We start from the raw sequence: 12,018 nt of genomic DNA, 5'->3' as shown, positions 1-12,018 counted from the left end.
GCCAACTCCAGTTCAGTATGGTGCTCTTCGCATCGCATATGGTTCATCAAACAACCTTTGATTTCATCATTCATTACTGTATCCAACTCCTCAGCTTTCAGCTTCCTGCTATGACTCAGCTTCAAGTACTTGTTCTTTTGGGATAACGCTTTGTTCACCCTAATGTTAAGATCAGCCAAAATTGCCTCGTCTTCAACATATTTCTCGTGCCATGAATTGATCAGTCTGGAATTATAATCCAGCTTGCCACTGACTGCATGTATTGCCTGTAATGGATCATCGGAGTCCCCCTCACTCCCAAATGATGTTGAAAAAGGAAGGGGTCGGCGAGTACAATGTGGAAATAGAACCTGCCACTCCAATTTGTCATCTTCGATTGTGTTGTTGGCGCCTGAAGAGGTTGACATGCTTGAATAATCCTCTTTGTTCTGGGAGGATGAGGATTGCATATGCAATTTCGTTTGAGAAAGGGAACATAGGTTTATAGACCAACATACCAAAGCTTGTGTGTAGTCAACATATGTACTTTTTGGCGGGAATTTTTTAAAAATAGGTGTCAGGTTTTGCTTTTCAAGCATGTCAACCTCACACTCTCCTGACACCACTGATAGTGGTTGAAACAAAGTCAATGGAAGTGACATCTACTTAGTTAACTCAACCAAACTAGTTAGGATTAAACTTAGATTGTATCAGACCAAAAAATAATTTCTACTTTGTCAACCAAATATTTTTTGGCGGGAACCCTTTTCTTGGTATTACTATCACCCCTTTCATATAAAATCTCCTTCCACACAAAACTCACTCCTCCACCGGATCTGTCTCCATCTACCGATACTCTCAGAATAAGCAAACAAACTCATTCCCCCCAAAGAATGAGCATAAGCACAACCAAGTTTGATGTGAGCATAATAAACACCCCTCCAAACAAAGACCGGCTTCGACACGCAAGTGAGTCACCAGACAAGCAATGTCACATTGCTAGACAGAATGACCATTTTGTTGGAAGTTTTGAGTCTGAAAGAGTTGTTGCTTTTTGGAAGGACAGGCATCTTCAACTTGGTGATGAAATCCAAAGGGCAAGGGCACGTTTGGAATTTGTGGAAGGCCAAATTGAAGATGACAAAAGGCAGGCCAATCTGGATAGGGCGAAGTTGCAGCGCATGAAGCGTAGACACAAACGACTTCGGAGTGTAGCTGTTCAAAAATACAAGAACTCATCTAATGTAGTGGAGTCAAAGAAGCGTGTGATGCAAGCTGGATTCGACTACTTCCGATCCTATGCAAAACTCGTCGTACCCGGGTTTGATTGGTCATCTATTACCGTTTCCGACGTCACCAAATATACTCAGCAAGGGAAGTAACCATTTTGGTTCTCGTGTTTGAGCAGAGGCAAATAAGTGGAATTGGAATTTTGATTACACTCTGCTTCAAAGCTATTTTGATGCTAACTACTATGGAAGATTTAAACCTTAATATTTTGATGTCTTTAATTACGAAAACAGAAGATGCAAAGAGCCCATCTACTTCAGCCATATGTTGCTGCCATGTCCATTTGTTTTTGATCACTTATCAGATTTGGACATGGTTGCATCATATGCAATGTTGCCTTTATTTATTATATGTTAGGACAAGGTTTATGGAAAAGCTTTTGTGAGTGCGTTTGTGACAAGGTTATGGAATTATTATGTACAGTTTATATATTGTTTTTTGTACTGGTTCATTTCCTACTATTTCTTGCTTTCTTTATATTTTATGTTTGTGGAATCCCTCTCAAAGTTAACATATACTGTGAAAAAAATATTATGCAACTGATTATATAATCACTCATATAGACTAGGACAAATATTCACTAAGGGTTTTAAACTTGCTTCACTTGTGTGATGTTATTGAGAAAAAGTATGGCATTATTTATGTGATTTGACATGATTGAAAATATATTACTGATTCCCAATGCGGCGTCAAATGGACAACTTATTGAATACCTGTGACGTGTTAATAACTCAAGGTGCAGTTGCATGTGGACAACTTCTTGAATACCTCTGACGTGTTGAAAACTCTAGGTGCAGTTGCATGTGGACAACTTATTGAATACGAACTGACGTCTTCAAAGCTCTAGACGTAGTTGCAATGATGGCTTCAAAGTATGTGCAATTATTTTTTATGCACATTATTATAACAAAACATATTATTGTATATAGTGAAACTAAATATTGTATTATTAGAAATTATATTTCGAATATTATCCGAAATATACGTGTTAACGTGAATTTGGGTTAAGAGGAAAGTGAGTTATGTACAAATAATTTTCATTTTCTCATTTTCCGGGCATTTTTTGGATTTTCGTAGAATTTATTACCTATGTCCACAGATTGTTGCACTAAAAAAGCCAAAATAATAGCAAGAGGACACCTGGCCCGATCTCAGCCCGTCACTGATAACTACTTGCACAAGTGTACGTCAGTCAACATGGCCACACCCTCCCATTTTACCATAAATTATTATTTTATTACTTTTCCTTACAAAAATCAGAACTAATTACACACAAAATAAAAAAATTATCCGAAAATTGCTACGAACTCATTGACACTCCATCTCCGTTGCTGAATTCTCCGATTCATTGTTACGTATTTGTAAAATTAATTCCCAACATTAACGGGAGATGCTTGTTGAAGTAGGTTATTCAAGTTGAAGTTAACAAACATCAATACTTAGGGTTAAGAGGAAAGTGAGTTATGTAACACAATTTGGATTATTTCATTGCGAGACGAATGATTTATAGGTTCTCCTACTTTTATGACGTCACAAGTAGGCCGGAGTAATTTTTGGGGCATTTTTACGATTTTCCTACTATTTCTTACCTAGTTTCAAAGATTTTTGAACAAAAGAATCCAAAATTAACAAGAATATGACACCTGGCGCGATCTCAGCCCGTCACTTTTGACTACTTGCACAAGTGTACGTTACCGAACATGGCCACATCCTCCCATTTTACCCTAAATTATTATTTTATTACCTTTTTTCTTGGAAAATTCATAACTAAATACACAAAAATTAGAAAAACGATCTGAAAATTTCTACGAACTTATTGCGATTTCATCTTCCTACTGCATTCCCTGTTTAATGGTTATGCTACATTAGTATTTTATTATTATTTATCCACAATTATTATAATTATTATGATATTACTTTTTAGGCTGTCCATTTGTTAATTATATTTAGTCCAACTTGTTGAAAACAATTTTATTTTCCGTGCGAATAGGCCATTTGTAGTGCTCATCGGTTTCTCTGTTCTTCAATTTGTTAATTTTTTTATTTTTTAGGTTGAAGGGATGTTTTGAAACATAATATGGAAATATACAAGTCATCCATTGTACTCCTTCCACACAAAAAAATAGTCTACGTCATTCACTGTTCAACCCCCTAGGTTAAGAAACGTGTAACCAAATCCTTTCGGATATGCTAAGTGGGAAAATGTCATTCCCAAGCACTGGTGAAAAGACACCTATTTACTCCATGCATGACTTTTCGTTTACCAAATATGAAGATTGGGGTCGGTGAGCAAAATATCTGTGTCAGTAAAATGTCATTCCTAGCCGTCTATGATGTAAGTAATCATTCCGCTATATAATAAATATTATACATTTATATATAACACGGTTTATGACAAAATACCAACATTTGAACAACATTTAAACTGAGCTAGGTATAACGTAGCCAGCCAACCTAGAAGTGAAGAGAAGCAAGTCCACAATGCATCAAAACCGTAAATTCGTACTAAAACTAATGCAAAAATACGTGATTCCGTCGCACATCATACTCACGCAGGATTTTGCACCAAAAAATACTCTCACGGTGCCATTTGCATCGGTTGCAACAAGTCCACAACGCAGGATTTATCTTGTCTTCACTAGGCCAGCCTGGAATAACAAAATACCATTCATTGTTATTACAAGCGCTGCACCGATTGAACTGAATCTTCCCATAGTCAAACATATCTACGATATGTCTTGCAACAAATGCTCCGCGACATCTTCCTGTCAAAGCATCCTTGGTTCGTTTCATATCAATGTTGTTACGTTGATTCAAAGAACACAAGAATTGTAATGCATCCTCTTTTGACTGACCAATTCCGGACATACCAAGTAGTCCAACTACATATGCCGCTTCCATATGGCCTGCCGTGGCTGCAATGCGCATCTCATACAACGCTTCCACCTTACCGTGCCTGAAAAAATCTTGGAATGCTTCTCTAAATATGGACTCAGGGTTATTGCAAGCCCTGCATTGTTGCAAGAAATGCTGGACCGCAGGTCTGGCACCGTACCAGATAGGATGGTATGGGTACTTTGCCATTGAAATGGTGTTCCACACTTGTGGACTGTTTGCCAAAGTTCGGAACAATCGGCACACAGATGCCATACGGAAGAGATCTTCCGATGATTCGGTTGCCACGTATAACATGACTTGAAACCAAGCGGACTCCGGGATGAAGGCTTCGGGCATATCGAAATGGACATGCTTCCTTCTCTTTCCTCCGACTGTAGTGAAGTGTTTCGAATTCATCTTCAAAGTTTTTGGAATGGAACGATTTGAGGAGTGGCAAAGGGGATAAATGATAATATTTGGGGTACACGTTTTGTTTTAGCCTCTGTTTATAGTGTTTTGAAAAGGTGTTTCCAGTTGGGGTTTTTCCAAGTTGACCCTTTTGAAAGAAACTGAACCCCAGTGAATTAAAACTTAAGACAAAAGAAGGGAAAACGTCATAACGGTGCATACAGAGTCAGATAGTCAAAAGGTTAATTAAATGGCTATTTGCATAGCCATTTTTGGGTTTATCCCACTATCAAATTCATTGATACAAATGTGACGGATTACTGACTAGTGACAGAAGGTCCCATCATGTACTTTCTCATTTTCCCACACCCAACGACCCCTAGTAATGTTATTAAAATGGAACCAATAATGACGGATTCTTATCCAACTAGTTGCCTTAATGAAATATAAATAAATTAATAAAATTGAAGCAGTGTCCCGTCATTATTCAGAAAATATATTTGGTAGTGAAGTAGTTTATATTGCTTTTCGGGCTAAAAGATCTCACAATGCTGACGGTACAGGTGTCGACATCGTGACCAACCCACCAAATGATCCCAAAAAAATGAAATATAACTCGATTTGGGCAGAGATGAGAGAGAGCTGAGTGACAAGTTTAGGGTTATGAGTGAAGGGGTATGAATGACAACTATGAGTGAGAAGGTATGAGTCCGAAGAGGTTTCAGTGAGAAGATCTGAGTGAGAAGAGGTACAACTGAGAAGATTCAACATGTCTTCGTCTTCATCTCCCGCTCAAACAAAGAGGTGTCAGTATTGTGGAGCTACAATGGTGCTTCGGGTTTCAAAATCTGAAAAAAAATCGAGGGAAGCCATTCTGGAAGTGTCTAACCTCCTATGTAAGTTTTAATTTAAAGAATATGTATGTGGGTGAAAAAAAACCTATGTCTAACTCTGACAGAATTATATTCCATATATGATGCCTGCAATTAGGGAGCCACCAGTTGCAATGGATTCGAATGGGTTGATGTAACCTCCGCTGATGCAGAACATCAAGATGACACGTATGATGCTAGAGTGATGAACATGCTGAAGTCCATTAAGGACTTGGTATTAGTTTTATTAGTTGTATCAATTGTCATTTTATTTGTTCTTTTAATGATCATTTAACTGCACGGTTTAAAAGATTGTGAAAGTTCTCCCGCACAAGACATGTTGCACGCACCACCAATGAGACCCTAAACCCATTTTGTAATATTTGGTAACTGCATGTATTTCGCATGTTATAGAAACGATATTGAATGTTTATTGAAGGTTTATTGACAGTTCGCTGCATGTATATGGAATATCATTGCCCCAAATTTGGATGTTTATTGGGGCCACAAGTATCACTCAAGTAAGAATGAAGGGGGGAAACGGACCTTATTCTTTCTTTTAGTAGGAAGAACAACTGTTAAGTTTAATATCCTATTCAATACGACTTCCCTATGGTTGGTGTACTTGTCATTCCCAAGTATATTGCATCATTATTGTGGGCAAGGGCATGTCTATTGTGTGTGTTAAGGGAGTATTGTGTGTATATTGCATGTCTATTGTGTGTATATTGCATGTCTACTGTGTGTATATTGCATATCTATTCTCTGTATATGGCAGGCCAAGTTTGTGTATATTGTTTGTCTGTTGTGTGTGTCTTGCTTGTCGGTGCGTTTGTGAATTGTTGTTCATTTTGTGTATATTGTCTTTGTTTCTACTTTTATGCTACTGAGCTGCGGAAAACCTTTCGCATGTTTAGACACCTATTATGATGCAACACATTGCGATTAATGATGGCTTGCATCAACAATGACATATCACTTTGCAATGATGTAATACACTTAAAAAGCCATCTTCAAATCCCAATTTACATATGCAGTCTTAAAATTCCAATTCAATGCAGTTTGGTTAACAAACATGTAAATGTCATGAAGGAGTTAGCGGTAGAATTCGATAAGGACCCGTACGTCTCTATTGTGTATTTACATTAGTTTGAGAATGGACATTCCCAAAACCTTCTCATGTACCATTTGTCATCTTCAACCAATATCATGGGAAGTAAGCATCTCCCCTTGTTATCTCCGCAGCCAATTTCAACCGAAAAAAAGGCATGTTGTGCGAGGTGCAAGTAGCTAACGGAAGCTTAGCGCTGAAAAGCTCAATGTACTTTAACACAAACATGCCACAATCGCCTCTGAAGCAAAACAAGAACTCGATCAATTAAACTAATGACATTCTAACGTAATTGACAATTGAAAGTAATAAAATTAAATTGCAAGTTGTGCTTACTCATTAGACTGTTGTGGAACATCCACACGCTCTATTGGCCACGGACACCACCAATCTCGGCTGCAATTGTTTGCATAAACACCTTCTTCATAAAAGTCGATGGTGTTGAGAAGATTTGGAAGCGTAATTGATAGCGGGCCGAGTTCTTCCTTTACGATGTCATCTGGAATTAGTGAAACCTTTGAATCGTACACTTTGATTTCACACAATACCAGATCAATCATTACAGCCACCCAATGCTTGTACTTCGTCAACATAAATGGGGTATACACCTTATAGACGGTCTGCCAATCCAACCCACACGGAGGAACCTTCCCATTTACAACGTTTAGTAAACTTTTTCTGATTTTCCACCCAAGCTGCTGTTTTTTTCTTTTATTATCCGCAAAGCAAGTACGAATGTGATTCTGTGAAATACAAAACAATCAATGCTTAAACACCTCCACTAGTGTGTGTATGGAAAATGTGTAATTATTAACGGCACTTGGTGAAGGCCGATGACATACCATAAAAAAAACATCGGTCGTTGTCCAGTCCGCTACTTCTACCGAATCTGTCCCAATTGTTGTTGTCGCTTCCGGATGAGATACAACCCCAAATCAATGTGCTGCAACATGTTTTTCTTGTCATTCTCATAATGTATGTACATTAAAACAAATGCATAATCAATTACACTTACATCTCCTTTCAGCCAACCATCAGCTTTCACGAGGGAAGCGAAGAATTCAATCTCAGCTTCCACGTTGCCAAATTGCATCACCAAACTATGAATATAAAACAGTTTTAGAACACTGTATATAAAAAATTATATACAGTCATGCTTCTATCTTATAATTGCAAGGGACTTACTTTGGGTCCTGGCGCCATTCCCAACAAAGTTTCAGCAATTTCACCAGATCATCATGCGGAATCGCCTTCATTGGGTCTAACATCTTCAGTCCGGTTGTCTGTGCCCCAGTTTTTGGAACCAATTCACTGCCTTCAACGATCTTCCACAAAGGAATGATCCTCTTTCTTTTCCGTAATTGGACCCCTTGTGCCAGAGCTTTACCTTTATCATTCAACCACACGTTCAACTGAGATAGCACAGCTGTAGGTTCATCCAAATCAATGTCCCCGACAGTAAACTCAAGCAGTGTCCCCTCCGTGCTCTCGCCAGTGTCACCCCCAAGCAACATAACTTCATTATCTTCTTTCTCACATTCGTTTCTTTGCACTTCCTTTTCCTCACTTGTTTGTGTTTTCACTTCCTTGCCCTCCCTTTTTTTTCCTTTGCAATTTCTCTCCCTTACTGCTTTTTCTTTTCACTTCCTCTCCCTCACTGCTCTGTCTTTGGGCTTCCTCTCCTTTGCTACTTTTTACTTGCACTTGCTCTCCTTCACTTCTTTTCCTTTGCCCTTCATCTACCTCACTTGGTTTTCCTTGCACTTCACCCCCTTCAATCCCCTCCTCTTCCTTTTCCTCTCCCTCATTTCTATTACTTGGCCCTTCACCTCCTTCAATCCCCTCCTCTTCCTTTTCCTCTCCGTCAATCCCCTCCTCTTCCTTATGTGCTCCCTCATTTCTATTATTTGGCCCTTCACCCCCTTCAATCCCTTCATCTTCTTTTTCCTCTCCCTCATTTCTGTTACTTGGCCCTTCATCCCATTGAATGTCATCCATTTCCCCATATCCCTTAAATAGATGTGAGACGACACAACGATTCGTCCTCTGTTTCAGTAAAGCTAGGTCCCTCCTTACTTCCTGCTCAAACTGAGGACCTAAACATTGGTCCAACAGTTTTTCCATCCGTATGACCTTTAAGTGAAGGACGTCTTTTTCCCGCTTTACTTGAAACAACTCGGACCTCAACAAGCTTACCACCTTGTTCAACTCATCAAGATCACCACATGAAGAAGGAATTGACTCTGCCGAGACAACAGCAGGGCGATCCTGTGGCCAACTCCAATATGGCTGTCTCATTTCCTCTTCACTTGGACATAGCGCCCGCAACTGAACTGACTGTTTCAGAATACAGACAAGAGTCATATTAAATCATTCTACTTCATAATTTCATTCAATCTTATCAATAGTTCCAAGGGCTGCAAACCAAACCTCTTTGCTCTGGAAAAAATAATTGTTCAACTTTCTCATCTCTGGAACAGACGTAGTAGTTCTCCATCGCAAAATACGCGGGACAGCGGTCGGATCAACAACCTTGCAGTAATTCAGGTCCGCCATTCTAGGAATTAATTCATATACCCAAATCTACACAATTCACAGGACAAAAGTCATTATTTATGTTTTAAAGAAAAACAAAACATAACTGACATGAACATTATTACCATGTACCTGGAAAGCATACGTGAAACCTTTAAAACTCCAGCCACTCCTTTGCGCTTCACCATGCTTATCCTTCTTGCCCTTCTCATTTCTCCGGCTTGTTCCCGTTACCTTACTTTTCCCCTTCCCTCTTCCCTCTTCATTTTCCAAGCTTTTCACATACTTTGTTGGTACAGAAAATAGACTGTCTTGGGTTTTGTCAAAGGACACCGAACCCCACGGATACCTGTTGAACGCATCCAAGTCCTCTACAAGGGTCAGGTAATTTAGATTGATGTTCAAATGTTTGTCCCTTCCCAAAACCACTAACTCAGCAAAGTAAACAAGAGCTAGCTTGTAGATGTCATCTTCCTCTGTGCACCTCACAAATGCTTCTTCTAAAGCATTGCATGTAATTCCTTCGTCTATAAAATATCTTTTCTGAAGTCTGATTTCATTACTCTCTCCACTGGAAACTTCAGGCACTTCCCCAAAACGAAGCCCTGTGATCAAACAGAAATCCTGACGAGTGAACTGAGCAACGTCACACCCTAATAAGAAACTCAGTCCATCCAAGTCTTTCACACCCTGCCCCGCTACTCTACGCAACACAACCCCATGCACAATCTGTCCGCTAAACTGAATCTTATCTATATTCAGAAGATGGCCAAAGCATGATGTCTTGAATTGTTCTAATTGTTCCGCACTCAACTTCGCTCGAATTGCAGCTAGAGATGAATTTGCATGTGAGCAGTTGTTCACCCGTGACGAATATACCTCTGCCTCTGGCCATACCAGCTCCACGTTGGATCCCATTTCCTCAAATACAATGTGAAATAACGTGAACATATATACTACCACGTATTTGCACAATCACAACTAGTCAACCAGGCACATTACAACTTTTACAAAGTACATGAGCATATGGATTACTCATCACAGGCTTTAACATCATCAAAGCAATATGACAATTTTTGTGCAAATACCTGTTAATGCAATGATTATGTGAATTACAAACAATTTCACGTGTTTTATTTATGGATCCATACTCGTGTGAGTGCAATGTAGGCAAGTTCTGCACTTCACACACATGACAATTATTGTCATCTCATACACAACCCAAAATAAATAAATAAGAAATATAGTGGAAGGAAGCAAAGCAAAGCATGTACTCTGCTATCTGCTTGCTAAGCAATTGCCACATCCTTCTTTCTTTCTACCTTTTTCTTCAGTCACCCACAATCGTCATAGATCAACCTTCATTTCAAATGCTTTGCACTTTTATTCATGAGTTTATTATTATCTGTTCTCATTTCTCATAGGCAAATTTAGTAACAAATGAAATAATATTTATTTCACAAAATATATAAATTCTAGTGCCAGAGAGGTACTCTTCACTCTGCACTGCTTCAAATGTGGAAGGTTTTGAGCGCCTCCTCCAATTTAACACCATTATCTTATTCATATCATTACTAACATGTTATTGACATGTTATTGAGATGTTATTGAGATGTGATTGACTTTATTTTCATTCGTTTTTTAACATATACCCAAGCAAAAATTAACATGCAATTGAAGCACAAATAAGAGATGCCAAATCCAACAACATTGATGGTACAAATTGGGGAAAACCATTACTCTAACCCTAAACTCAAATTCCTTACATTACTCATCAAATGCTTTGCAGTTCTATTCATGAGTTTATTATTATCTGTTCAAATGTTTCTCAGGCAAATTTAGTAACAAAGGAAATCATATTTACTTCATAAAATATATATATATATTCTAGCGCCTCTTCTTAATCTGCACTATGCACTGCTTCAAATGTGGAAGGTTTTGAGGGCCTCCTCCAATTCAACACCATTATCTTATTCATATCATTATTGACATGTTATTCACTTGTTATTGACTTGATTTTCATTCTTTTTTTAACATATACCTAAGCAAAAATTAACATGCAACTGAAGCACAACGAAGAGATGCCAAATCCAACAAAATTTATAGTACAAATTGGGGAAAACCATTACTCTAACCCTAAACTCAAATTCCATAAATTACTCACCAAATGCTGGTTATTGCAAGGTGTCTGTGTGGGGTCTTTCTGTTTCTTTGCTCCACAAATGGAACCTACCACTTCCAACGAATACAGCTTCTCCCCTTCCCCTTCCACTGCTTCGCCTCTTCACTGATTTGGAATCCACACCTTTGCCCCTTCTACTCCAAATAAATACTTTCTCGGGGTCTGGAGAACGGAGTGGCGAATCGTTGCCTTCAACTGTCGTTAGCCGTTGCCTTCATTGGGTATCTCAGACCTCTGTGTTTTAGAGAGATGAGTTCTTTCTGTTCAAACTTCGAACTTGCCTCTTCTTCTTCTTTTTCGGACGTGTTTCCCTCTTCTTCTTCTTTTTGGACGTGCTGGATATTCAATTCGGGTTTGGGTTCCTTACCTACCCAATTGTGAAACTTTAACTCAATTCTCCCCAGCCCTTGGATTAATCTGATGGCTATAAAGTGAACCCCTTATAACTTACCCCTTATAACTTTCCACTCATTATAGTCTTGGCGCAATAACGAACCCTATTTTTAGACACTTTCTAAATGCAATTGACACAAATTGGACGCCAAGGATTGAACTTTAAAAGAATCACTTTGCAAAACCAATCAACCGGTGGCAAACCTGTGCAAGCGCAAGGAGGTGCATCTGCACCTCCGGTAGTCGGAAAACTCCAGAAGAGCTGCTGAAGTTGCACCTCTTCTCATTCATGGAAGCTATTTGATGAAATGTGCGAGTGAATTGCGCAGATGTGCTGCTGCGCAACCTCCTTTTTTTATGAAAAAAAGCCT

At 38.8% G+C, this 12,018-nt stretch overlaps 3 protein-coding genes across 4 annotated transcripts; all 3 read right to left on the bottom strand.

Annotated features, from left to right (window-relative positions):
* Nucleotides 3,781-4,503, bottom strand: LOC109948586. The gene has a single exon (XM_020562220.1). It carries the CDS (start codon nt 4,501-4,503, stop codon nt 3,781-3,783), a length of 723 nt encoding a protein of 240 aa, XP_020417809.1.
* Nucleotides 6,116-8,123, bottom strand: LOC109948903. Of its 2 annotated transcripts, XR_002271351.1 has the most exons (4): nt 7,723-8,123; nt 7,553-7,637; nt 6,874-7,480; nt 6,116-6,778 (listed from the first exon to the last, which is right to left on the bottom strand). XR_002271351.1 is itself a non-coding variant. In XM_020562761.1 (3 exons), exons 1-3 carry the CDS (start codon nt 8,049-8,051, stop codon nt 7,418-7,420), a joined length of 477 nt encoding a protein of 158 aa, XP_020418350.1. In that variant the 5' UTR covers nt 8,052-8,123; the 3' UTR covers nt 6,819-7,417. The 2 variants fall into 2 exon arrangements, 1 of the variants encoding a protein (XP_020418350.1); XM_020562761.1 differs by lacking the exon at nt 6,116-6,778 and having other exon boundaries at nt 6,819-7,480.
* Nucleotides 8,894-11,725, bottom strand: LOC109948585. The gene is made up of 3 exons (XM_020562219.1): nt 11,237-11,725; nt 9,205-9,993; nt 8,894-9,120 (listed from the first exon to the last, which is right to left on the bottom strand). The coding sequence occupies exons 2-3, from the start codon at nt 9,988-9,990 to the stop codon at nt 8,926-8,928; spliced, it is 981 nt and encodes a 326-aa protein (XP_020417808.1). The 5' UTR covers nt 9,991-9,993; nt 11,237-11,725; the 3' UTR covers nt 8,894-8,925.

Source organism: Prunus persica, chromosome G4 (assembly GCF_000346465.2).
Source record: "Prunus persica cultivar Lovell chromosome G4, Prunus_persica_NCBIv2, whole genome shotgun sequence".
In the NCBI taxonomy this organism is placed as follows: Eukaryota; Viridiplantae; Streptophyta; class Magnoliopsida; order Rosales; family Rosaceae; genus Prunus; species Prunus persica.
The sequence above is the reverse complement of the archived record's forward strand: the minus strand, read 5'-3'. Positions and strand labels throughout refer to the sequence as shown.

What these genes read in the sequence shown, in the direction of transcription:
- LOC109948586 (XM_020562220.1), bottom strand. Translation starts at nt 4,503, where the DNA reads ATGCCCGAAGCCTTCATCCCGGAGTCCGCTTGGTTTCAAGTCATGTTA.
- LOC109948903 (XM_020562761.1), bottom strand. Translation starts at nt 8,051, where the DNA reads ATGTTGCTTGGGGGTGACACTGGCGAGAGCACGGAGGGGACACTGCTT. An exon ending in GAATGGCGCCAGGACCCAAA is followed by an intron (nt 7,638 to 7,722) that starts GTAAGTCCCTTG and finishes TTATATTCATAG; the next exon opens with TTTGGTGATGCAATTTGGCA. An exon ending in ATGGTTGGCTGAAAGGAGAT is followed by an intron (nt 7,481 to 7,552) that starts GTAAGTGTAATT and finishes AACATGTTGCAG; the next exon opens with CACATTGATTTGGGGTTGTA.
- LOC109948585 (XM_020562219.1), bottom strand. Translation starts at nt 9,990, where the DNA reads ATGGGATCCAACGTGGAGCTGGTATGGCCAGAGGCAGAGGTATATTCG. An exon ending in GTTTCACGTATGCTTTCCAG is followed by an intron (nt 9,121 to 9,204) that starts GTACATGGTAAT and finishes TGAATTGTGTAG; the next exon opens with ATTTGGGTATATGAATTAAT.